Raw genomic sequence first — 23,113 nt, 5'->3', positions numbered from 1 at the left:
GAGTCTTCCCGTGTCTTCTAGCAACCAACACAAGGCAATAATGTGAGTATAATACATCTGCTTACAATTGGTTGAATCTGTAAAACAACTTCCATGAAGCCCCAAAATTTCCCTATCCAACTTTTTGACAAAATACAAAACCGACATTCTTTATCTTAAACACCGGTAAGACTGAGGGAACCATTTTGACAACAGGTAATGCTTGGTATTTACAATCAATACAAACATGCCATAGCATGGTAGGTGCATGAATGCCAGAAGACAGTACCTGCAAAAGCATACAAAAAACAGAAATGGATGAGAACAGCAAAGAATAAGAGTTCATGTACGTTTGAACCATTCACAATTCACTTGGATATGGAACTTTTGGTAAGAGATGTACCATAATGGAGCATAAGGTGATGATAAATCAAGAAATGGATATGGCCACCTGTAACAGAGAGAATCATCACTAGTTCTTGACTAAAAATGTTATGTCAATTATATATCTGGATTCTGGAATGACAAAGCGCAAAACCAATGTTACCAAATTGAGACACAAGCATGAATGATCCATTGAAAAATGACGAAAGCACCCGTCCATATGATAAAGTAAGAAATCCGAAACCAAGGGAATTGCTGAAAGGTAGTTGAGAGATACAATTCAAGGCGATTATGATGAAAAGGAGAAGCCATATCCATAAAACAAGATGGAAAAACAACGTATATTTACCAAGCAATTCAGGGCTGCATCGCCCAGAAGTAGGATGACATTGAGTGTATGCATATTCACAGTCATCTGACATATGGAAATGTGGATTGTTCAGTTTTAATAGACCATAAGCAGTAAGATAACACAAAAGGGCATAAGAAAAGGAAATATATCTAGGACAAGTTCAAGTAGAAACATCAGCCAACAGTTTTGTCAGAAAGTATCAAGAGATAAACAGAATGAATGGATCTTCAACTGGAGACGGGAAGATATAGAGAAATGGCTATGAATTGGTCCTCAACACTGCTTCTGACATGAAGCAAGTTTGGCTGTGATTCTAAGAACTTGAACTACATGATTGTCATGGTTGCTTCTGACATGAGTTGCTTGTGATTGATTTCCTAGTATTGAACACGTTCACAGACAGCAGGAGCTCAAAAGCAGTAAACCAGATAAGCAAAGGGATAGAGAACTTACAAAATTGAAATTATAGTCTCTGATGGTAAGGAAAGGAAAAATAATGGACCAATAAATGAAGTCAGTAAGCATAACTGCTCCAGCATTCATCTGCATATGACAAATAAATTTGAGGTTTAACATCAAAGTTTAGAGGAATAAGGCTGAAAGGACTCCCAGAACATTCTTAAAATCTTTTAGTAGCATTTAATGCAATACTATAAACATGTTTTTAGATTCAAAATACTAGTATCTACACTAGAAGGTTTTGAACCATCAGATTGTTGATTTGTGTTAAATGGAAAAAGATCCCCTATGAAGTGCGAACAATGAGGTAATGTTATAAACATGAAGCAGATCCACAAGAGCAAACTGATTCTTAAATTACCACCAATTTGAATGCTACAAACTCAACCTATCCATATCAGCATGCTGCTTCTCTATAACAGAGAAATCGCTTCCCTTCGAATAGAATTTACCTGGAATATAACTTGGAAGAGATAACTAAAAAAGCCTGCAGCTTGTGAAACATTGCATTTTTCCTGGGGAATTAAGGCTTTTCTCTGTACATTTGTGTCTTTTCTGTTATTTAAAGGCATGTAGTATCCCTGCTCTGCATCTATCCTAAAATGCTGTACATTACTACAACCACAGCTGCTTATCTTTTGATGCTGGTAGCACCCTTGAAGGGAGAGTAATGTTCCAAACTGCAAAATTAAGTGGAAATCATAATCCAAACAGTCATCAGGATTCTGGTGTAGAAAAGTTCAAGTTTTCAATACATATTGTGCACAAACAGTAACATATGCTTCCATCAAAACTGGAAGCTTTTGCAGAAGCAGAAACATCTCAACAAAGGATTGGAAGAAAAAAAATCAGAAGACATACCCCAAAATAAATGGTAACCAAAGTAAAAGTCCACCTGTCCAGCACCGAAAGACATCATAACTTAAAGTTAGAATGTTTCAGAAAACACCTTTTGGAATCACTAGGAAGCTTGAACTATAAGGCAAAATACTTATGATTTTGGAAGAACAGATGATCCTAGATGGGCAAAACATTTGCTTAAAGCTCATAATCATTTTTTTAAAAAAAAAAACTACAGCAGCACACATAGATGCAATCTACTTAAAATATCATGATTCCAATATAAAGATAGAAGCAGTTTAATAAGGATTAGTAACCTAGGCCAAGACAAGTTCTGAGAAGATAGATTGCATACTGTGTATAATAGTAAAAAATGCCACCTCCATTAGTAACAACTTTGGATATAATTGTTGCCAAGGCAAGACAGAATGCAACAAATCGATAAACCAACAGCCAAGAAGGATGGATTTCTGAAAGACATGGCCTCCATACATCATCATTGTATAACTCATCACAACCTATACCTTCCTGGTTCTCCCTTCCCTCACATTTCACTTGTTTCAAACCTTCATATTTCCATATTATAAACAATGCTATAATAATTGGTGTCAAAACAATAACTGAACATAGCAAGACCCTCCAATTCAACCAGTAACTCAAGGTTGTTGAATCTGCAGTAACCAACAGCTTCATCCTGCAAAAAGCAAATCACCATTATAAATTGTAACAGCCCTTTTCTTTTCATTATTTTTTTGTTTAAAAGACATTATTTTTTTTCTATTTTCATAACTATGAATCAAATGTTTGATTCATATTTGATATTTTTTCAATTTCCTAATAAAACCAAAAAATTTAGAAAGGAAACTAATTCATATTTTTGCTAAATAACTTTACATGCAGATTCTTGAAATACATAAAATTCATTAATTACATCATAAACAGAAAAGGGTATCTAAAATTAATAAGCATTTAATCAATGAAAATCAAACTAATCCAAAAAATTCAAACTTTTGGATAATATTAATAGCAACAACTTGATACAAATAGAACCCATTATCAAGAATGAATTGAAATTAATAAATAAAAAAATTTGATTACAAATTCCAACAAGTGAAGAGAAAAATCCAAAATTTTCAATTTTCATTGCTATTGCCTCTGCTTCCCATAAACCAAATGGAAAAATCAAAAACTCAAAAAAAAAGGAAAAAAAAAAGGAATACTTACAGAATACACAATGAAACAGAATTGTTCCTCTAATTTGTATAAATTTTAAGAATTGTAATTAATAGAAAAAGAAAGTTGGGGAAGAAATGAGAAACAGGGGAGTTTTCGGTTAGATTGGATATCAGGAAATGGATAATTCAATTCACTCCTTTTGGGAGCCGCGCGAAATAAATTTGCAACCATGCGACGAGGTGGCGCCATTTGGCTTAATTTGGTCATTCTAGGGCCCACATTTGGGTGTATTTAGTTTTGTTTTTAAGTATTTTTCTTTATGAAATATTATTTTATTTGGTGGAAGTCTCATATTATATTCGTGAGATTCATTTTAATTTTTTATTGATGTGGGTTTTGTAATATTAATTTATAATTTATTTAAAAGTATTAGAATTAAGAATATATTTTTAATGAAAATAATTTAATACAATTAGTATTTTTATTCATAATTGGATGAATTTTGTTAATATTTTATAATAAAAAATATAAAAAATAAAAAGCATCATTTATATTTTTTGTTAAGCCCATTTATAAAATGGGAGAAATATAAAGGCCCATGCCCACCGGACATCCCGAAAACTTGACAGGAAAGCCCATTTTGATCTGCAATAGGCTTTGGTTGGAATGGAAGTGTTGAGGGGTGGCTTGCTTTAGTTTTCTGCATTGGCTAATGACAGTGTTTGATCATTTTGATTTGTGCTTTCTGTCATCTTGGCCCTTTTTTATTATGTTGCTGATGAAGACTTGCTTTGCTTAATCTCAATATTGCCACAAGTGAATTTCTGCAATTCCTACATTTCCAATCATGCTTTTTGGTGGACAGGATGTTGCAGCCTGGTTGGATTTATCAGATGGATCATGAAAAAGTAACAGACAATTTCTCCATTGATGTTGTTCCCATGCTAATGCTTCTGGTATATTCAAAAATGGTCCATGCTTATTCCCGAGTTCCTGCCTTACATTCCCAGTTGAGGGTCCAACCATATTCAATCATACCAACCCTCTGAAGGAGGGTCCCAATACATCAAAGCAGTATAATCCTGACTGCTGAGGCCAATGCATTTGACTTGGAATCCAATTTGCTGGATCTATGTGATAATGTGTTCATGCCAGAATTTCCAACTTCATGGTACCATCAGGTGTGGTTGCCTAAAGAAGCCAGAGGTGAAAGCATGTTGAGATTTATCAAGCAATAGTTTCAGTACTTGCTTTGCTAGTAGCCTAGTACTCAAGAACAGTATTTCATAAAAGTAAAGGATCTGCTCTTGGTCTTTGGCACTAAACCTATGCGAATATTGCTTAATTTGATCCGGTTATGCTTAACGAAACTGGTTTATAAGAGAACAATACAATTGCTTTATGCTAATTTTTAAGAACTAAGCATTGCCTTTTATCATCCATTCATTCATGTATGCAACTCTTTATACAGCAGTCATAATAATAAGTCTTGAAGTACAACATAAATATCACCTGCTACATTATCCTAGTCTGCCTGATTTTACCAGTAGGTGAATACTTGAAATAACAAGGACCCAGCAGATTGTACTCAATATTCTACACTCTGCAGGCTGCAGCAGAGGTCTCTCCAGTTCCTTATCACTTGATTAAATTTCTAACTATGTCTTTAACTAGAAGTTCATTCATAGCGCTTTTGATGATCATATTGCTCTGAGTCAACGCCAATGCCTTCTTCTTCTGAAAGTAGCCATGCTTTGAGTGGACCAATCTGCATAGGATATAAAAAATACATTCCTTTATAAGAAGGGTATGTCTTGAAGAATCCATTAGTTTTGAGCTTTTCAACAAGATTTTGATTTTTCACAAAATTATTAGCATGCAAAGTTTTGTTGGCCTTACTGTTGAACTGCCTAGGAGAATTAGCCTGGAAGTATGCTTGAAAGAACCCCTTGTTCTCTTTAAGCAACTCTTTCCAAACTGTAGAAGCATCAGTTTAAGTATGTCAAACACACATAACATAGCACACAAGCGACCAGGCGAGAGATAAGAGTAGGAGAACTTTGCCTGTTAGGGTGATGATTGGTTCAATCTTGGCATGCTTTGCAAGTGCCTTGACACAGTCATCTCTGCTCATCTGAAAGAGCAGGCACCTCTCTATCATATGTTGAACCTACAAACAAAATCACCCCAAAGCTTCAAAAAAAAAAAGAATTTTTTGATGTTATACAAAGAATTGAGAAACCATCTTAACTTGTCACAACAATGTGCAAACAAGGCAGAAGATTCTTTGTATCCCCAAGAGTTTGGGAGACAGTTACATAATTATCTGGGTGTTTACCATTCTAATGTAGTCATGTGGCTGGCAATGCAAACAAGGGAGTTGATGCTTATGGTACATTGGGAAAGAGAGAGAGAGAGAGAGAGAGAGAGAGAGAGAGAAAGTGGAAAAGCAAAAAGTGATGTAGGTTGAGATATTTGTGTTTAGATATTTAGATTGGTTTTATAAGGAAAAGCATAATAAGAACAAATGAAGGGGGAAAGAGAAACTGAGAAAGGGCCGTTATCCACAAATATCCAAGTGAAGGGCCAAAAGAGCTTGAGAAATCTTGAGGTTAGGCTCACCTCATCTTCAAGCGATAAGACTCGATGCTTGTTCCATTACAGAAACAGGTTATTTAAGATGGAAAACGTTTGATGTGGACCTCTACCAACATTCATAACTCTTTTGATATTTAACCTATCACCTACTGGTTCTCCTTGTAACCCATTTAAACAACGATTAATATGATGAAAATTTTATATATGATTTACAATCGTATTGGATAGAGATCGGGCCTGACTGCGTACATTGCGATGGGGCTTCTATCCTAGTCCTGCCAATGAATAAAACCCAAGAAACTACATCATGTTGGCAAGCAGATTGGGCTCAATGGGTAGATAATGTGGAGCCTCTGTCATAGTCCAGCCGACAAATAAAAGCCCATGAAAAACCACACCAAAGCCCTACTTGGCCAAAAGAAGTTGAAAAAACCCCGGGTTTTAGCTGCTTCATGCTCTCTCCCTCCGCTCCTTCAGCTTCACTGGAAAACCTGATCCTTCACTCTACAATTTTTCTATCAGAAGAATCTCGCTGTCTAAGTCAAAATATCTTTTGGGTTAGTCTTCTTGTTCTCAACTTTATTGCTTAAATATTCATGGGATTAGTGATTCTTTTTTTCCCCTCTATCTGCTTTGAATGTGTATCCATTTTCATGAATTTGGGTCTTTCTGGTATTTTATGGGATAGTTTATTCTTAGTAAATTTTGGGTATGTGGTAAATATTTTTGTGTGGAAACTTTTGACCGTTAGGAGAAATTTATAATAGTTGAAATGCTTTGGCTTTTGGGGACTAAAGTTTGGTACTTTAGTTACATGTTAAACCATTTTGTTTATCTAAGTAATTCATAAAATATCGAAGCTTTTTTAATGAATGAAATATATTTTCAGTCTTGACAGGTAATTGCTTTTTTATTGGCTCAGCATATAAAATTTAATATATTAAGGATGTTGCTTACGGATCCTTCAAAGAAGATTTCTTTTAATCGGTGCATTAGAGATGGAGACTTAGTTATTGTCTATGAGAGGCATGACAGTATGAAGGCTGTTAAAGTGTGTAAGAATTCGGTTCTTCAAAATCGTTTCGGTGTGTTTAAACATTCAGATTGGATTGGGAAGCCATTTGGGTCCAAAGTGTTTAGCAACAAGAATGGATTCGTTTACCTATTGACTCCAACACCAGAGTTATGGACTTTAGTTTTAAGTCACAGGACCCAGATTCTCTATATTGCGGATATTAGCCTTGTGATTATGTACTTGGAAATAGTTCCTGGTTGTTTGGTTCTTGAATCAGGGACTGGAAGTGGATCTTTAACAACCTCACTTGCAAGGGCTGTGGCTCCAACAGGACATGTTTATACATTTGATTTCCATGAACAGAGGGCTGCCTCAGCTAGGTAAGAAGTTTGTTTCTTATTTGTGAGAGTGCATTTTTATATTCTTTCATTGTTCCTGATGAAAATTTCAGTTTCAAAGCTTGAGTTATGAAATATGATTTAGTAACTAATTAGGTTGAGTTTGAGTTCTAGTTTGATTTCTTAAGTCTATTTGGGTTGATTTAATTTTAGACTCTGCATTTTGTTGCTGCGATATTTCATAGTCTCAATAAATTACCACAGTTTATGGATCTCAACTGATTTGTTTGACTAGGAAAATTAAGAAACAATGAACCTTTCTTAAAACTCATTTATAATTTGAACAATTGGCAGAGCAGTGGACTGTATATTATTTGTTTTCTTTTATTCTTTTATGCATTGGTTAGAGAGAGAATACATGAGTCATTCTCTAATCTGTTATGATTTTTCTCTCCTTTAATAGAGAGGATTTTGAGAAGACAGGCATAAGCACATTAGTCACTGTGGGAGTCAGAGATATTCAGGGTGAGGGATTTCCAGATGAATTTTCTGGGTTGGCAGATTCTGTATTTCTAGACCTACCACAACCTTGGCTGGCCATTCCTTCAGCTGGAAAAATGTTGAAGCAAGATGGAATTTTGTGCTCCTTCTCACCATGCATCGAACAAGTGCAACGCTCATGTGAAACTCTTAGATCAAACTTTACAGGTAGCCTATTTTGAAATTAGTTCTGTCTTGCTCTAGCAGTATCTTTTTTTGTAAGGCAATGTACATTTTTCAGAAGTGTTCTCTCTTACTCTATCTAAAGTATAAATTGCTTGTAACACACAGATATAAGGACCTTTGAAATACTGCTTCGCTCATATGATGTTCGTGAATGGAGAATGGATTGCTCCAAGGTTGATGAAGGTACTTCCGTTGCATGTCCTCCATGCAAGAGGAGGCAGCCTTCAGGTGAAGGAAGTGTGAGGGACCACCAAAGTTCTCCAGCAGTCATGGCTCGGCCATCTGCTGAGGCTAGAGGGCATACTGGATATTTGACGTTCGCTAGACTTAAATGCATCTTGTGAAAAACATTTACTCATACCATCTCTATTCAAGAGTATAGTGAGATTTTGTATCCTTGTATTATGATTAGTTCTGACCTCACTCAATGACTAAATTCTTTATTCCTTATTATTGTCACTAGTTGGCAAAGGCTATCGTTATGTTCCATGTTGCTTTCAACTATAAGATATGCTTGAAAGTTTGCAATTAAGATTGGCATTTAGCATGCACGTGACACAGATGGGACAATGATACTTCTTTCAACACTTGGGTGTACTTGATAATGTCTTTGACCTGGATTTTTGGAAAGAATAATAATTAGCTCTTGCCGATCCTATCATATAATTATGTTCTATCTGCAATATCTATGTTTTCACAAGAAAATGTAGTGTTCCAGGAATCCTCATTGCTAGTCAATCTTCATATCAACCATAGAATCTTCCAATTAGATTCCTAGATTGGTAGAAAATATCTTGGAAATGGATTACAGGGGATTATCAAGTTGGCGAACTATGCGGTCCATGATTTAGTTTTCCCTTTCGAATTGGAGCCCCGATTGCCACATCTTTGTCTGAGCGGCTTTAGTACACAAACAGGAGAATTCATGCTATCCATGCATTTCCAGGTCCAGCTAATCTCCACCAAATGAATTATGCAGAGCCTTGGGATAATTGATTTCTTTGGTTTTAGTCTATAAGTTCACATTTATCCATAATAAGAAACCGACAGGGTGGAAACTTAAACTGTTGACTTCATATGTTAGTATGGATATTGGAGAATCAAGCTTTAAAATGCACCTCTACTTCAATTTGTGGTGAAGGTTCTGAAATTATGATGCTCAAACTACCCGCTTCAAAACAAAAACTATTCATCACTGTCCCTTAGTCTTTTGACCTTACTGTCCAATGTTTGTATCACCTTGAACACCGATTGCTAGTGACTTTACACGTGCATTTCAAGAATGTGAACCGCAAGACTGATTGAGCAAATGGCCAAGTGCAAGAGGAAATGCCTTTTCCGTTCATGCCCCACATTTTGTATCCATGCAGGTTTAAAACCCCAACCTCTATGAACCCTGCCTTCCTCTTGTAAACATTCAAAATGCAGAGCACTGCACTTGCTCTGTCTCCTACAATTTCATTCTTCAAACCTCTAAATAAAAACACCAACCCCAGATATAGTCCGCTATCAAACCCGTCTTCTTTAAAACCATTAGATCTCAGTTCCATACATGGACTTTCATGTCAAAAAGCTTGTTATCTTTCTTCGTGGTCAAGCTTCAATGCTCGAATCTCTGAGTCATTCGTCGTTTCAAATGGAAGAAATGATGATAGTTTTAAGGTCAGAGCAGCATCGGTTCCTGGAAACAAAGGTGAGACAAAGGATTCTAGTGGTTTGTCAGGGACCTTGCAACTTGGAGCCATGTTTGCAATTTGGTATCTTCTGAACATCTACTTCAACATTTACAACAAGCAGGTTCTATATCCTTTTGTTTTAATCTCTATTTGTTATTTTCTTTCTGTTGTCCAAACAATTTCTTGGCTTCTTTCTAAGTATTATCTTCCAAGCTATAATGGTTGAAAAGTGTAATAAACTAGGAAAAAAATGAGTTCAGACCCATACAAAGTGGTCTTGCATAAGGACATCTTTTCATCTCTGGAAGCGAAAGATCCCATAACCCATATAAAGCACTAAGTAAATCTTGAATTCCATTGATAAGTTATCTCAGACGGCTTTGATTAGTTTTCAATGTACCAGTCACATTTGGGAAATTGTAAGGCAGATGTATTTGAAGTATAATTCATGGGAAAGGTTAATAAGTAATATGATTGCTTAAAAGAGCTACAATTCAAAGCACATTCTTTTTCTCCTGAAGGTTCTGAAGGTCTATACATTTCCAGCAACAGTTACAGCCTTCCAAGTAGGCTGTGGGACTCTGATGATACTTATAATGTGGGCATCTAATCTCTACCATAGGCCAAAGCTTACTCGTTCACAGGTACTTTTGTGATTTTTATCTCATATCTGATTCTATTCTGTAATAAGTAATTTTACAAAGCTGTTTTCAGCTTGCAGCAATCATTCCATTGGCTGTGATTCACACACTTGGCAACCTTTTGACCAATGTTAGTCTTGGGCAAGTTAATGTCTCTTTCACTCACACTATTAAAGCAATGGAGCCCTTCTTCACTGTCTTATTCTCAGTTCTGCTTCTTGGAGAGGTAATGGTTTCTGCACTTAGGATTTCTAACAAATTTACTTTGCTTCTTTTACCTGTACCCCAATTGCTAAGAGTGAAGAAAAGGCATCTCCTTCTTGATATAAATGCAACTTGAAATTAGTTGAAACCAAGAAGATTTTCTTCTGAATTCTTCAGCTTTCAGTTCTGTTCCCCCTCCAGCATAAGCTTTCATAGAAGTTTGGAGATTGACTTGTCAAGCAAGCTTATTTGCCAAAATTATGTGGGCAGCAAAAGTTATTCTACAAAAATCCATAATGCAATCTAGGCTTAGGGGTCCCAAAAGAACCCAAAAGCTGCTAAGAAACAATCATTTATTAATTTTTATACTTACAAGGATTTAATTTAAGCTGACTTGTCTCCTATTATTTTGTACCTCAAAGGTCATTTTCTAGCTATGGGCTAATTCTTTTGGTGATAATATTTAGAAGACATTGCTTGTTGATACGATGGGAAAATAGCCAGCTATACCAGAAATTTCTCTGATTAATGTGCTTTTCAGCATGACCAAGCAAAGTTATAGACACAGATTCACAAATCATCTCATATTTGAGAATTAAATTTTTATCTTTCAGCCCTTTGACTCAGTTTTTTACAATTTCATGTTCACAGTGGCCTACTCTGTGGATATTATCCTCCCTCATACCAGTTGTAGGTGGGGTGGCATTAGCCTCATTCACTGAGGTATCTTTTAATTGGTAAGAAACATTGATCAACTTAATCGAAAAGACGAAATATGCATGTTTCTTCATCGTTAACTTTGATTGGTATTGTTTCTTAAACTTGACAAAAGTCTTGCTATACTGGAACAGGATTGGTTTCTCCAGTGCAATGGCTTCTAATGTGACTAACCAATCGCGTAATGTGCTTAGTAAGAAGTTCATGGTTAGAAAAGAGGTAAAAAAACACATAACTCTGGTTCAAATTTACAATGCTTTTGCATTTTAATTTCGACTGAATCAACATTGTTTAATCACAGAAGTATGATAATTCTGCTCTTGATATTGCCAAGCGGTTTTTAATACATGGCATTGTTCAATTGGGATCTAATCCTCACTTGTTTAAACAGGACACCTTGGACAACATCAATCTCTTCTCTGTGATAACCATAATTTCTTTTATCCTGTTGGTTCCCACGGCCATTTTACTGGAAGGTGTCAAGTTCACTCCTTCCTATCTACAATCTGCTGTAAGTAGCATATCTAGAAAGCATAATGTTGATGGTGGCTCAAAGCAATCAGAGTTTGTTACTTAGTAAACATCCAACATGATGCTGTTTTCTTTTCTCTTGAGCTAAGGCAAACCAAGGCTTGAATGTTAAAGAGCTCTGCATAAGATCTCTTCTGGCTGGATTCTGTTTCCACAGTTATCAGCAGGTGAGCCTGTTAGTATTCAGAGTATTTATATCCTTATTTCTGGTCCTTTAATCAATGTCAAAATGCTATGTTTTATGTTTGGCAGGTCTCCTACATGATACTACAGATGGTATCACCAGTCACCCACTCTGTAGGAAATTGTGTGAAGAGAGTTGTGGTCATCGTCTCTTCAGTTATCTTCTTCCAAACTCCTGTTTCACCCATTAACTCCCTTGGTAAAATTGTTCATACCCATTGTTAAAACATGGCAAATTGACAGTTGTAGTTTGATCAGCTTTTCCATTTTATATAACTGTGACTAATTTGGAACTGCAGGCACTGCCGTGGCTCTTACTGGAGTCTTCTTGTATTCAAAATCAAAGCGAATGAAGCCAAAGCCGAAGGCTGCCTAAGTTGTATTAAAGAAAAAGTGGTCAGTATCTAATTATTCAACAGAGACTTTTAACTCCAATCAGCTGATGTAAAGTTTCTTGTTACACTGACAAATGATCATAAAATGTGCTATCTTTGCACCCTTTTTTTCTTTAAAACCAAATGTAAAGCAGTTATACCTGACAAGCCTTTTAGGGGGCATTAAAGCAATGATGTCCTTGCATTGGGTTGTAGCAATGGCTATTCATTCATATTGGATTTTATCAATTGGCCACCTTATAATCTCTTTCTAATCTTAAAATCCTTACAAGACAGGTCATTTTCATGCGGATTTGGCTATGGGAAACCAAATCATTTTCATGCATTTGCAATCACTCAATTTCTCAAGTTCGCTTTAAAAAGGAATCTAAATCCTCTGCTCAATTTCCTGCTTTAACTTTCACAAATTCTCATGTGTCTATTTTTTAATTACTAATTAATACATATATTTAGACTTGATAATTTAGACATGATACATTAACACGATACAGGAACATACGTAATTAAACAAGTTTGAGTTTAACTGTCTAAATGTTTTTGACCCGTTTAAGATATTAAAATTTTTATGTATTAACGTGTCAGACACAAATAACACGTTTAATACAAGTTTAATTAATCGTGTTATCATATTTAAACGTGTATATATATGATATTTTTATCAATCTGTTAAAAATTAATATTCAAAGACTATTTTAACCTTATTTAAATAATTTTAAATAATTATTTTAATACATTTTTAAAATTTTATAAAAATAATAATGTAATTATGTTATACCCAAACACTAATTTTGAACTTTTACTTTGTTACATTTGATGTTATTATTATTTTGCTTTGTTATAATTATTTTTATAATTTTTTATTTTAAAAAGCAATAAAATTATATTTAATTATAAATATTTTTATTTAATAGTATTGTGTCTTATATTGACACATTTAATAAACTTATTAAACGTGTTGATGTTATTATTATTTTACTTTATTATAATTATTTTTATAATTATTGATTTTAAAAAATAATAAAATTATATTTAATTTTAAATATTTTTATTTAATAGTGTTGTGTCCTATATTGACGTATTTAATAAATTTATTAAACGTGTTATGTCGTGTTATATGGTTATTAAACGTATACAAATACGTGTTTCAGATTTAAAACATGAATATTATTCGTGTTGTGTTTGTATTTAAACTTAACGTATTTCATATCTAATTATGTCTGATATATTTAAAACACAAAAATATGAATTACTAAATTTACATATATTAACCAATAGTAAAAGAAAGGAGAAGAAAAAGGGTTTGGGACAAGGAACCAGGACAAAAATCAGAAACATGTGAAAAGAAACAACATTAATCTTAACGGACTGAAATACTTAGATCAAGGATTGATTTCCCAAAGAAGCCATATCCTCTGCTCCATTTTTCATTTTCAACTCTCACAAAGTAATTACCACGTGTCTACTTTTTTTATTACCTATTAATACATGTATAAACCAGTCGAGAAAAAACAGAGGATTTAGGACAAGGGATGGGCTCAAAAATGAGAGCAGAGGATTTGACTTCTTTCAGCAGGCAAGGTAGATTTAATTAACTGCCGCAATTTCACCAACTCCAGTATCAACTGAGGTAATATCTTCACTCGCTCGTAACTCGTTCTTGCGTTCCAGGGTAGTCTCAGAAGCGCCGGGTCGCAGTCCCGAATGATGCTTCGGCTGTTCTGTCCACCTTAATGCTATAACGTGACTGACAGAGAACATGACCAAATAGCTTGGTTCTGTCTTCCTTCTTATAAAGCGTCACTGTGTCACCAACAGTCAGACCTTTAGCTACGACAAAATCTAGCCAACCCCTAGAAAATACTGGTTTTGGGTAGCCTGTCTTGCGGATGGAACAAACAAATTTCCACACTTGCCGTCTCACATCATCATCATCATCCCAAACCACCAACTCAATCTCATAGCCACCGTCGAAGGGTGGGAACAAGGAAAGTTTCTTGGTTGGAAGAGCCAATCTTTTTGATATATCAGTTCTAGTCAGACGCTTTGAAAACATCTTCTCCTTCTTCTTCACTTCGTTACCTTCTGATTCAGAGAATCTACTCAGCTCCATGGGAAAACTACATGCATGCAAAGAAGCAAAAACCACAGTTTCATTTTATAACTAATTTCTTTTCCAAAGATATGAATTTTATTAATTAGTCGTTCGATTCCTTAATTTCTACACTGCAGATCGTTCGATTTGTCAATTCCTTCGTCGTTCGATACCTTAATTTCTACAATGCAGATCGTTCGATTTGTCAATTCGTTCGCGCGATATCGTTCGAGTTTCCAAGTCCTAAACTCAGTTTCGTAAAGTCGTTTTCTACGCCCTACATTTTTTACCTGTACACAAGCGCGTGAAGTTTTGATGCCATTAATGATCTATTAATTAACCGAAAGTGCACTTAGATAAAGAAGGAAAAGGACTACAATATCCTGAATATTTTCAATCACATTTAACTTCTCAATCATTACCAAAAAAAAGCCATAATTTTTTTTTCAAATGTGCATTTTTTTAAAGAAACAATGTCGTTTCTAAAGACTGACAAGAAACGACTGACGTAAGCTAATCCAGTTGCGCACACCAAGCCCTAAAAGAAACCTAGTCAGCAGATAAAAAATGATTGACACATGACCATATTTAAAGAAAAGAGAAAATTGTGGGAAATGATATTTTTTGATAAAAATATTTTAAAAATAATTATCTAAATAAATTTAATTATTTTTAGTCATATTTAATCATGACTTGACGAAAACACCCTTTAAACTATTTCAAATAAATTAAACCATTCATCACAATTTCTCTCTATTTCTTTCAATTTGTGTTTCAGATTTCTCTCTCACCATCCCAGTTTATCAAATTTTATCGATTTCTCTGTTTGGCATTCGTCTGCTATACTTCTGATTTCTCTCTCTCATGTTTTCAGATTTCTCTTTCTTACGCTTTCAAGACACCAAGCAATAGTTTTGACATACTTAGATGGGTGGTTGTTTGAAAAATTCGATTTTTAAGTATTATAGATAAAACTAAAACGTTTGAAATAATTACAAATGTATGAAATAGCTTTTAATTACACTTTACACAACCCTAAAAACAAAATATTCCCTATTATTTCCGGCATCTAAATGTCTGCCTCTATGCAACTCAAAAATCAAAAACGACCATCCAAGACAATCCCTATTCTTCATCATGGCTCCCTCATTAAGACCTTGACACGTAGTAAACAGCAACTTGAGAAGCATCCACAAGTCCTAATGCCATATATAATAAAAGCATATTGATTTTATTGGAAAAAAAAAGGGCAATATATAATAAAAGCAAGTTTTAATGCCATTTTCGGTAAATTGATTATTAGTTAGTTACTGCCCTTTGCTTCTTTTAATATTAATGGAATTTAGTTGTCAATTTTAAAATTTAAATTGAATAACTAATAATTATATTCGGTGCTTAACTTTCTATTGTGTATTAAGATAGAATTAATATTCATTCTCTTGGTTTCATGTCCTTTTCTAATATCAAAGTCTTTGCCGTATTGACCATCAACAAGCTTACAAGGAAGCTTTAATAGACTAAATAACAATTGATTCCACCATCACCCAACTCTCACCCCATGCATGCATTACTCCGAATACAAACATTACATAACAACATACATTAAACCACCAATCTTCTCAATACAACATTCATTTACTTGGGCAACCCCACATATATGGTGTGTGATTATTGATTTTGATACTGAAGATATTTTGAGAACATAATTGGGTTGTGAAATTATGGTATTTTGTTATGCTGATCCCATTAGTAAGGGAGATTGATTGTATAAATTTTGAATTGCATTGGAGTTATGTTGCGTAGACAAGGTTGAGATTTTTTTTAACTTGCATATTTGGAGTCTATGGAGTTCTAAAAAGTTTAGTACTTTTGTATTTGCATCTTGCTTTGGACAAGAATTGAGATTTCGAGTTTTGGAATGTCTAATTAGTTGGCTATATAAGATTTCGATTTATAGTTATGTTGAATTGGTTATTGGATACAAGATCATGTGAAGTTTTGATGGAATATTTTAGATTACTGAGACAAAATTCTTTTAAGGGATGATTGTATGTAACATTTGCTTATAAGTTGGACAACACTTGGAGCTTATGAAATTTGAATTTGGGGACCAAATTCATTTTAAGTGGGGGAGTATGTAATACCCCAACCCAAAAATACAATTACATTAGTATGTTTACTAAATCCTAAATTTGACAAATAAGTTTTATTAAAATTACTTATAAAATATTTGGGTTTATAATAGAATAGCTGTATATTAAGGACCTTTTAGCAAATAGAGTGGTTTTATTTTAATTGGAGTCAGATTACATTATCATGTTAAAAAAAAAAGAAAAAAAAACAGTCAGTTATATCTTATCACAAGTTAGAAAAAGAAAATCTATTAGTTTTATCTAAATTAGTTTAAAAAAAAAAAACCAGTAAGGCACATTTAAATAAAAGCAATTTACACATTTAAAGGAAAAGAGGTAAGATCAATTTATTTTTATCACATAGGAGAAAGTTAAGGTCAGTTTTTATTAGTACGTTTAAAGAAAAAAATATAGAGAAGAAAAAACCATTTGGGAGAAACTAATCCTAGGGAAGAAGAAAGACAGAAAAAAAGGGAAAATGTGTTCAAGAGATTGTTGATTAAGGTATGTTTAGAGTTATATTTTTATAGTTTGGGCACAAAAAGCTCTAAATTATTTGTGTTTTCTTAACTTTTATTCACATCCGGTACTGTTCTGGTGGCATGATGGGTACCAATGGAAAGGTTTTGAAAAGATCTTTCCAATGGTTTTTGTAGCATCTTGTTTAATTTTGTCATTTGGAAGATATAAATTTTTAAAGTTAATTGAGAACTTGGTTTTCGACAATTTTGACAACCCAATTTTAGATAATTGGAACTTCATATTCCGGTACCATTTTTGAGTGTTTCTTTGAGGGTTTGTAGTATGAAATGAGATGTTTAATTTGGCATCAATGGCTTGGTTAGGGGCTTTATATGTTAAGAGAGTTAAAGTTTTCAAGTAGGCTCGTTGATATTAAAAACTCAAAAATTTGAATATTTTTGTGATGATTTCTAGAATTGTGGCCTTCGAAACTTGGGAATTTTATATTCTTTTTAATTGAAACAAATGTTGGTGTTATAGTATGATATGTATACTTCAATTTGGTTTTGATTTTATGACTGAAAATAATTCGAGTTAAGAGTTATAAGTGATCAAAATAAGCAAAATGGTCATGAAAATCTAAAATTTCAAAATTTATAAAGAAGTCATTTTTAATTATTTAAAAAATTATTCTTGACTTATATTCAACCTATTTTGCTAGTAACTTCAGAAAATTAAGCAATTTAAATTTTAGTGAATTTTTTTATAATAAATATTTATTTGATAAATTATTTTCAAATTGACATATTTTGAAAAATTTTATTAAAAATCTTCAAACTAAATTTTGATTTGTATTTAAAGCATATTCACCAAACGTTATATTGTTATTGATTTTGTACTATAATCTATCAGTTTCTAAATTCTAAATATTTTATGTATTTATAAAGTATTAAAGGAATTAAATTGATTTTCGATCAGCGAAAGATGTGCTATACTCTAAATGCCTTAGAATAACCAGTAGAGAATCATGATTCGTTTTGATGAGTTAGCAATATTGGTTTCTAATTCTGAGTACTTTGAATTAATAGGTTTCAAGAAGATTCTGATTCTTTATCTTTTGGGTTTGGTTTAGCAAATCAAGTAAATGACTGATATCACTTTAGTGTTTTCACACCTTAAAAATTAGCCTCAATGTGGATTTGAATTTCATATATTATGTATAATATGTTTTATCCTATGGTTTGTAAAAATTGGGTTGAGCATGTAAATATATATATATATATATATATATATATATATATATATATATATATAATTTTCGTATGTTAGATTTTGGAATGTGAAATATTTGTAAAATATGATTTCTGATTTTGAAATATGAATATGATTTTTGTCTAACATATGCATATATAATTATCTTAGTGATTACATATGTAAATACTTAATTTGAAATAAATATACTTTTGATGTGCACGATATGTGTTTTGTGAAACTGAATATTACTGTTTTGTGAATTTGGGTAATCTAAAAATATATGTTTCTGTTTTGTCTCCTAATATGACTATGCTTTGACCCTACCAATGGGGGTTAAATGTTGGCCATGTCAACATGTATTCTGTGATTAGAGATCGATCTCCCAACTGAACCACCAGTTACGAAATAGTGGTATTTGTGATATCTGTTTAATGCAACCAATGGTTACTTTTGATATATTTCTGACTCGTGTCACTGGGGTTAATTGTGAATTTATTTTTGACCTATGCCACATGAGTTAAATGTGATCGCATTATGTTATAGGAGACTACTAAAATTTAAAATATTTGTGAAACACGTTTGTTTTGTTATTTGAAAGTAAGAATTTTAAAGTATATGATTATGAATAAGATTACCCAATATTTTGTTTTGATATTTATATTAATGACATTTTGACCTAAATGTTTTAAGCATGATTAATCAGGTTAAAGGGATGTCAGTTGCTTGTCGAGTAGTTGTAGTCATTCCTATAATATTTATAATTTTTACAGATTTCAACACGTATTCATGTATGGGGATTAGACTTGTTTGATGAGAGCTTTGGTTAACAAGATTTGTACATGTCTTTTGACATTTATAAGTTTTGATGTAAGTATTTGATTTTTAGTTTGTAAAAAGATGATAGTTAGATGAGAAATTTATACCATTTAGAGGATTATATATTGTATTATTGGAAATTTAAGATTTAATAAAATCTAAAAATTTAAAAAGATTTTGGAGTTATTACATTTAGTTTAGTAAGATGTTGTTGCCTTACATGCTTATAAGATTCATCTTATAAGTATGTAGCTGTCTCAAAACTTTGGGTTTGGGGTGTGACAGTTCGCACAGCCATGCCTAACATGTGTTCATCGCACCAAAATTGTTTGTATCAAATCACACAAAAGTCAAAATCACATTGAATAAAAGGCTAGTATCAAATCATCTTTTTTTCATAGTTATCGCTATCATAAGATTCTTGAGTGTGGCAAATGTTGGGATGACGCTGAAAAAAATCCGGAGCACACAAAACAGAATATAAGGGCTTGCAATTTCCACGTAATCTTCATCATTTCTTCCTACAGGTGTGGTGATGAGATTAGTTTGACGGTCAAATAAAATGTGGGGGAAAGAATTATTTGAGTATGATGTTTATCTGTGCACAAGTGCATGAAGATTTCATGCAACTAAGCTCAATTCAAGTATTCAACGATCTTTCTTAATTAATTGCAGCAAAAGTCAAAGTATGTGAGTTAAATATATATGCTTCCAATTGACACTAGAGTCTAGAGGGGACTGTATTAAACATTTCCATAAAATAGAGGGACTACTGGCAGATTTAAACCAAATAAATACAGGATTTATGTAATACTCCACATAGCTTCATAGTGTATAGTGGTTGTATTTCTTTTGCAGTAATATTATGCAAGCAAAATTAGGCCCTGTCATGCCTAGAACTATAGATGCAGGAGATACACCCTGACTCGACATGGATTTTATTTTTGCTTTTTCATCTCAATTCTCTATCTCTACTTTATCAGCCACCAGCTTCACCAACATATATATCAGAGATTGACAGGTTCGACATCATTTAACCCCCAGCAGCTGCAGTCATTTCATGGCTAAATTGTGATCAACACCAGCTCTAGAAAGGGAGGGCTTGATAGCTCTCTCAACCTCAATACTATAGCATGAACGAGGAAAAACAGTACCAAATACCTTAACCCCGTCGTCAGTTTCCTGCTGATAAAACGTGACTTTATCACCAACAGTGAGACCTTTAGCAAGAGCAAAGTGTCGCCATCCCTTTTGTAGAACTGGTTTTGCATAGCCAGTTTTCCGGAGGGAACAAACAAATGTCCAGCTGCAGCCATTATCATCCCTAACTAGCAACTCTATGGCATTGCTTCCACAGAAATGAGGTAAGAAGGCTAGACTCTTTGTTGGGATAGCCAATCTTTTGCATATATCAGTGTGAGTTAGGGACTTTGACAAGACTCTTTTCTTCATTGCTTGAGACATATAATACTCATGAATCCTATTTTCTTTGACTTTGAAGCAGGGCTCTGTCTATCCAATCTATTTATCAGAATGAAATACATACCAAGCTAAGCCAAGGCCAAATCGGGATCTTTGTCTTTTCTGACCAAGCCAAGCAGAGCTCTTTGTCTTTTTTGGACAAGCCAAAAGGTTAACGATCTTATTTATGTGTTTTTTACCCAAACTTCAAAGTCTTGACAAAACGGCAATCCAAAAACGTGAGAATTGATGTTGCAATTTTACACACACAGACAAGAAAAAGAATCCAATACTAAAGCAGGCCATCCAATATTGAGAACGATACTGACCCCAGATTTAGCTAGCCCATCCAGCGGTGTGCTGTAGCCTTAGATAGCATTAACGATTTTTTAATGCAAGGGTGCTTATTGCTGAAGTATAGAGAATCAGAAAATCTGCCTTACAGGATGATTCTTAGTCGTGGAAGAACCGCACTAACGACATTGTGCTTTGGGTTCTTCCAACGTAATGACCCAGCATTTTAATGAAGATTGAGGATAACCTTGTGCTATATCATACACACGTCTAAATAAATATAAATAATGAAACGATACAATTTAAGAATGCAATCTTGGGAGTTGGGAGTGAAGAAGTAATTAGGACAAAGTAATACATGGTTTGGTTCGACAATTCTACCTAGGTCTTTATGTTGCCCTTTTGTCATTGAGATTGCAAACCCAATGTTATGGTGGGGATATCTTTAGCCTTTGGTTTAAACTTAAAACTTCACCCAAGGAAAAAAATTAAATACTACTATGTCAAATCAAATATACTGATAGGCTAAAGAATAGATTGTAAAAGATGAGATGGAAATATTGGTGAAGAGGTTTGATCATAACATATATATGTTACAAAAGACATTTAGATGACCAATTAGAATACCCTGTTAAATAGATATAGTACAATCAATTATTCATTCTTTAAGTTTGAAACTGATGGCCTCAATTTTTACATATTAAAAGGTTGTCGAAGTGGTAATTATCTCCTCTTAACATGAACTAGAATTAGGAATTATATGGTCTTATGGCTGTCTTTTTGGGTATTAGGTATAGCAAATTTGACTGTAGTTTCTGGTTAAAATTCCAAATTGGGCTCGAGTTAAAGACTATTTCATTTGGGAGCTTGAACTGAATCAATAGTTGGGACACATCCATTCCACAGCAATCTGGTGTAGGCCCATCGAGGACTGGACCTTTTTTGTGTGCTTTGCCCAATCCAATAGGCCCAAGTATGTCCGGGTTGATTGCTACAAGTCAATAACTAGTGATTAATGGGGTTTATATTTATAGTTTTTACACATTATTAGTTCATCACAAAGCATCATGTCATTAATGAATATAAATTAAACTCTTTATGATCTTCAAAATAAATATATTTTTTTACTATTTTCTTTAAATGCTTTTACAAATTTCTCAAATTTTTTTTATTCTTGAGATACGACAATTGGAATTTGAGGTTGTTCTTGATTATCAAATTTTCTCTTTTCATTATTCGAAAAAAAAAGAAAACAAAGAAAACACCTTAGTTATTCGTTCTTCCAATTGGGGAAGATTAAAGAAAATAATTAGACCTGCACCTTTTCTTTCTTTTCTTTTTTCCTTTTCAAGAAAACAAAAGGAGAAATCGAAAAGAGAAGAACAGAAGAAACTAGGGAGGAGAAATTGAACGAGAAACCAATGGGAATTTGGAAGAGAAGGCAGGAGTGTAAGGGGGTTTGGATGGAATAGAGATTTCTCTCATGGCACGTTTGGTATGGGGAATAGCTATGCTATTCCCCCTCTATTCCCGGTCATTTCCTATTCTTTTGTTTGGTACAAAATTGAAACACGGAATAGCAATTTCGCAGGAATAAAAATTCTGTCAAATAGGCTAAAAGTCATCTTTATCTATTCCCCTCTCCCCCCCCCGGTAATAGCTATTCCATGGCTCATGGAATAGCTTTCAAATATATAATGACCAAAATAGCCCTTATAACCTAAAAATATTACAACCCTGTACCTATAAATACTTTTTTTCTCCTATTTTCCCTTTTCTTTCTCTCTCTTCTCCCTCTCTCATTCTCTCTCTAACTGGAACTCAACACCGGCGGCGGCGGCGGCAACGGCGACGACGGCGACGACAGCAACCGAATATGATCGGAAAGCGTCGATCTAGTCTTTTCCGACAATATTGAACCGAGATCCAGCCAGATCTGGCACTCAACGGCCAGATCTCGCCGCGGGAAGCACCGGATCTGGTGCTTCCCGATCAGATCCCACAGTTGGATCTGGCACTCCATGGCTAGATCCAGCAGTGGGGAAGCGTCGATCTGGCGCCATAGTGGCCAGATCTGGCCACATGATGTGCCAGATCGGCGTTTTGTTAAACCGGTTGCCTTTCCGGCGACCGGCCCATGAAAAAAAAAAGGCAAAAATAGAATAAAAAAGAATAAATTATTTGTAAAATTTAAAATATTAATATTTTATATATAATTGAAACATTATTAATATTAATATAATTAAAATATTAAATATTAATATTTTAAACTATTAATGTTTTATTTATTAAATTATTAATATATTTAATTTTTAATGAGTATAAATAAAAATAAAAATTATTAATATTTTAATCAAAATAATATTAAATTATACATAAAATATTATT

General features: G+C 33.7%; 4 protein-coding genes across 5 annotated transcripts; 2 read left to right on the top strand and 2 right to left on the bottom strand.

Moving 5' to 3' along the window:
* Nucleotides 1–15: 15 nt before the first annotated feature.
* Nucleotides 16–3,388, bottom strand: LOC18600799 (plant/protein). The gene is made up of 9 exons (XM_007031469.3): nt 3,239–3,388; nt 2,370–2,708; nt 2,036–2,069; nt 1,627–1,854; nt 1,169–1,258; nt 713–778; nt 527–618; nt 383–430; nt 16–268 (listed from the first exon to the last, which is right to left on the bottom strand). The coding sequence occupies exons 2-9, from the start codon at nt 2,705–2,707 to the stop codon at nt 151–153; spliced, it is 1,014 nt and encodes a 337-aa protein (XP_007031531.2). The 5' UTR covers nt 2,708; nt 3,239–3,388; the 3' UTR covers nt 16–150.
* Nucleotides 3,389–4,598: 1,210 nt separating this feature from the next.
* Nucleotides 4,599–5,658, bottom strand: LOC18600798 (uncharacterized). The gene is made up of 4 exons (XM_007031468.3): nt 5,529–5,658; nt 5,255–5,360; nt 5,090–5,167; nt 4,599–4,958 (listed from the first exon to the last, which is right to left on the bottom strand). The coding sequence occupies exons 1-4, from the start codon at nt 5,586–5,588 to the stop codon at nt 4,906–4,908; spliced, it is 297 nt and encodes a 98-aa protein (XP_007031530.1). The 5' UTR covers nt 5,589–5,658; the 3' UTR covers nt 4,599–4,905.
* Nucleotides 5,659–6,184: 526 nt separating this feature from the next.
* Nucleotides 6,185–8,418, top strand: LOC18600797 (S-adenosyl-L-methionine-dependent methyltransferases superfamily protein). Of its 2 annotated transcripts, none has more exons than XM_007031467.3 (4): nt 6,185–6,345; nt 6,678–7,183; nt 7,605–7,849; nt 7,973–8,418. In XM_007031467.3, the coding sequence occupies exons 2-4, from the start codon at nt 6,735–6,737 to the stop codon at nt 8,209–8,211; spliced, it is 933 nt and encodes a 310-aa protein (XP_007031529.2). In that variant the 5' UTR covers nt 6,185–6,345; nt 6,678–6,734; the 3' UTR covers nt 8,212–8,418. The 2 variants fall into 2 exon arrangements, with proteins under 2 accessions (XP_007031529.2, XP_088661353.1); XM_088805227.1 differs by having other exon boundaries at nt 6,199–6,345; nt 6,711–7,183.
* Nucleotides 8,419–9,101: 683 nt separating this feature from the next.
* On the top strand, nt 9,102–12,460 carry LOC18600796 (phosphoenolpyruvate/phosphate translocator 2, chloroplastic-like). Its single transcript, XM_007031465.3, has 9 exons — nt 9,102–9,664; nt 10,065–10,187; nt 10,258–10,410; nt 11,040–11,125; nt 11,240–11,324; nt 11,497–11,616; nt 11,726–11,803; nt 11,889–12,018; nt 12,119–12,460. Exons 1-9 carry the CDS (start codon nt 9,290–9,292, stop codon nt 12,193–12,195), a joined length of 1,227 nt encoding a protein of 408 aa, XP_007031527.2. The 5' UTR covers nt 9,102–9,289; the 3' UTR covers nt 12,196–12,460.
* Nucleotides 12,461–23,113: the final 10,653 nt, after the last annotated feature.

This window comes from Theobroma cacao, chromosome 4, assembly GCF_053813885.1.
Source record: "Theobroma cacao isolate CCN51 chromosome 4, ASM5381388v1, whole genome shotgun sequence".
NCBI classification, from domain to species: domain Eukaryota; kingdom Viridiplantae; phylum Streptophyta; class Magnoliopsida; order Malvales; family Malvaceae; genus Theobroma; species Theobroma cacao.
Note: the sequence above shows the minus strand (reverse complement) of the source record. Positions and strands in the feature narration are given on the sequence as shown.